This window comes from Apaloderma vittatum, unplaced genomic scaffold (genome assembly GCF_000703405.1).
Source record: "Apaloderma vittatum isolate BGI_N311 unplaced genomic scaffold, ASM70340v1 scaffold42262, whole genome shotgun sequence".
In the NCBI taxonomy this organism is placed as follows: Eukaryota; Metazoa; Chordata; class Aves; order Trogoniformes; family Trogonidae; genus Apaloderma; species Apaloderma vittatum.
Window position 1 is genome coordinate 1 of NW_009703788.1, and position 2,205 is coordinate 2,205.

Consider the following 2,205-nt stretch of genomic DNA (forward strand, 5'->3'; position numbering starts at 1 on the left):
ATCCCCATAACCCATCTTTCCCACCCCGGTTCTAGATCAAATCCCAGCAGAGCGAAGTAACCAGAATCCTCGATGGGAAAAACATCAAGTATGAGCTGGTTGATATCTCCCAGGACAACGCTCTGCGGGAGGAGATGAGGGCGAAGGCGGGCAACCCCAAAGCCATCCCACCCCAGATCGTCAACGGGGACCACTACTGCGGGGTAAGGCTCGTGCTAGGTGCCGTAGAGGTTGGGTGGTGGGTGATAATCATCCTGTCTAGCTTGGGTTTGCTCCTGATGATGTTAAGTTTCCTTGCAAAAGATTTTTCTCATGAGATGCATGGACAAGGTGCTGCCAGGGTTAATGGGTGTTTGGAGAGCACAGTGAAAAATGGGAGCCAGGCAGGAGGACTCTAGGCCACCGTGGGTGGAGGGGCTGCGTTGTGCGGGGCTGTCCCTGCTTCTCCCTGTCATCCTCCGCGCGACTGACTGGCACCCATGCTGTGAACAGTCTGTGCTGTGTGTGCAGCGGACCCCGTGCTGCCCAACCAGTGGGAGCCTACGGCTTGCCCTTGCCTTGTGAGCAACCGTGTGGCTTTTCCCTGCAGGATTACGAGCTCTTTGTGGAAGCTGTGGAGCAAAACACCCTGCAGGAGTTCCTGAAGCTGGCCTGAGTCCCAGCACTCCTCCCATCCTGGACTTTACCTGCATTCCTGAGCACCCTCATCTCTGACCACCTTCACTTCTGGGTTGTCAGCGCTATCCTGGCACCGCAACCTGTATCCCAGCACAAGGGAAACCCATGACCAAAACTACTCATTGCAGCTGCCTATGATTCCCTCCGGCCTAACCCTGATATCATCTCAAGAGGGATCCAAAGAAAGTGACGCTCGCTGCGCATGGCCTTAGAGCAGAGCTGGGCCTGGCTCACACCGCAGCTTCCAGTGCCTCTGTAAACAGCAAAGCCTCTGGGGCTGCGTGAAGTGCAGCCGCCCGTCAGCCCTCTCCTCTGTGGGGAGAGCTTCTGCTCCAGGAGGGAAGGGCTTAGGGCTGCGTGTTACTTCTTGCTTCTCCCAGTTGCTGTTAAAATTGTAAATCTTGCTGCCTCACTTCCTTTTTCTGGTTTGTTTGCAGTTTGGGGTGGTTTTTTTTTTTCGTCTCAACTGCAGAGATCATGGCAACTAAGTTGATTTTTGTTTGTTTTTAATTTAATGCAAAAATACTGCACAGAGCTGAGGTCTGAGCACCCACTGCAGAGAAGGCTGGAGGCGAAGGTGGGGGTCATGGCAGCCGGTCTCAGTGGGGTGGATGGGCCTCGAAGTGGGACCCGTGCTGCAGTGCTGGGGTTTCCTCGTGAGTATCGATGCCTCGGGGCTGCTTCAGAACAGCTGATGCTCCAGCTGTCTTACCTTTCCTCTTTGAGTTGGCTTTTTTTTGCAACCTGGACCAAGTGCATTTTGTTTTCCTGCCAAAAAGCGAGTTTATAACCATTGTTGTCTTCCAAGATGCTATTAAATGTTACTGTACCTTTCACATCACTACTCGTGGGTTTCTTTTAAATTTAGTTTTATTTTGACTACAGGTTAAGCATCATCCTGCGTAACGATTCTGAGTCATTTCCAGCTCAGAGAAGCTGAGTCAGTTGTACTCCCTGCTGCAGCCTGACACAAAGATCTTGACACCTTAGATTGCTGCTGCTAATCAAAAGCTCACAGGACTTGTCTGAATATTCTACAGCACGGTAGTGCCAGGTACCTCTCTTAAACATTCCTCTGCTCTGCGTGGTGAAAACAGCAGCCTGGGGGAGGGACAGCTTCAGTGGAAAACAAACCGCTGGCACCAAGATTACCTGGATGGTTATAGATCAGGATATAGAGGGGCCATGGAAAAGGTTTTGCTCTGTAGGAGGGTTCTCTGTACACTCCTCTATCTGCCATAGGTGAAAAAAGGAGGAAACTAACTTAGAGCTGTGGGGAGTGGCTGGTCAGGGGGAGCCTGTGGGAGCAGCTGGTTTGCGCAAAAGGTGCTTCCTGTGTTTGAGTCTTCCAGCTCTGGTTGGAAGAGTCCAGGAAGGTGGCTCTGGCCACTTGCCCCCTTCCACAGCAACCATGCTGTAGAAATCGTAACGGAAGCAGGAACTGCAGCTGAAACAGTTTTATTGGGAGACTTTAATGAGGGCTGGGCGGCAGCGGCTGCAGGGCCTCTGCGAAAAGGGAACCTGCCA

General features: G+C 52.2%; 1 protein-coding gene across 1 annotated transcript; it reads left to right on the forward strand.

Moving 5' to 3' along the window:
- Window positions 1-35: 35 nt before the first annotated feature.
- SH3BGRL3 (SH3 domain binding glutamate-rich protein like 3) lies at window positions 36-1,100 on the forward strand (the record flags this gene model as incomplete). The annotated part of the gene is made up of 2 exons (XM_009864750.1): window positions 36-203; window positions 590-1,100. Coding segments are annotated over 2 exons (234 nt in total), but the record flags the coding sequence as incomplete, so codon positions are not given.
- Window positions 1,101-2,205: the final 1,105 nt, after the last annotated feature.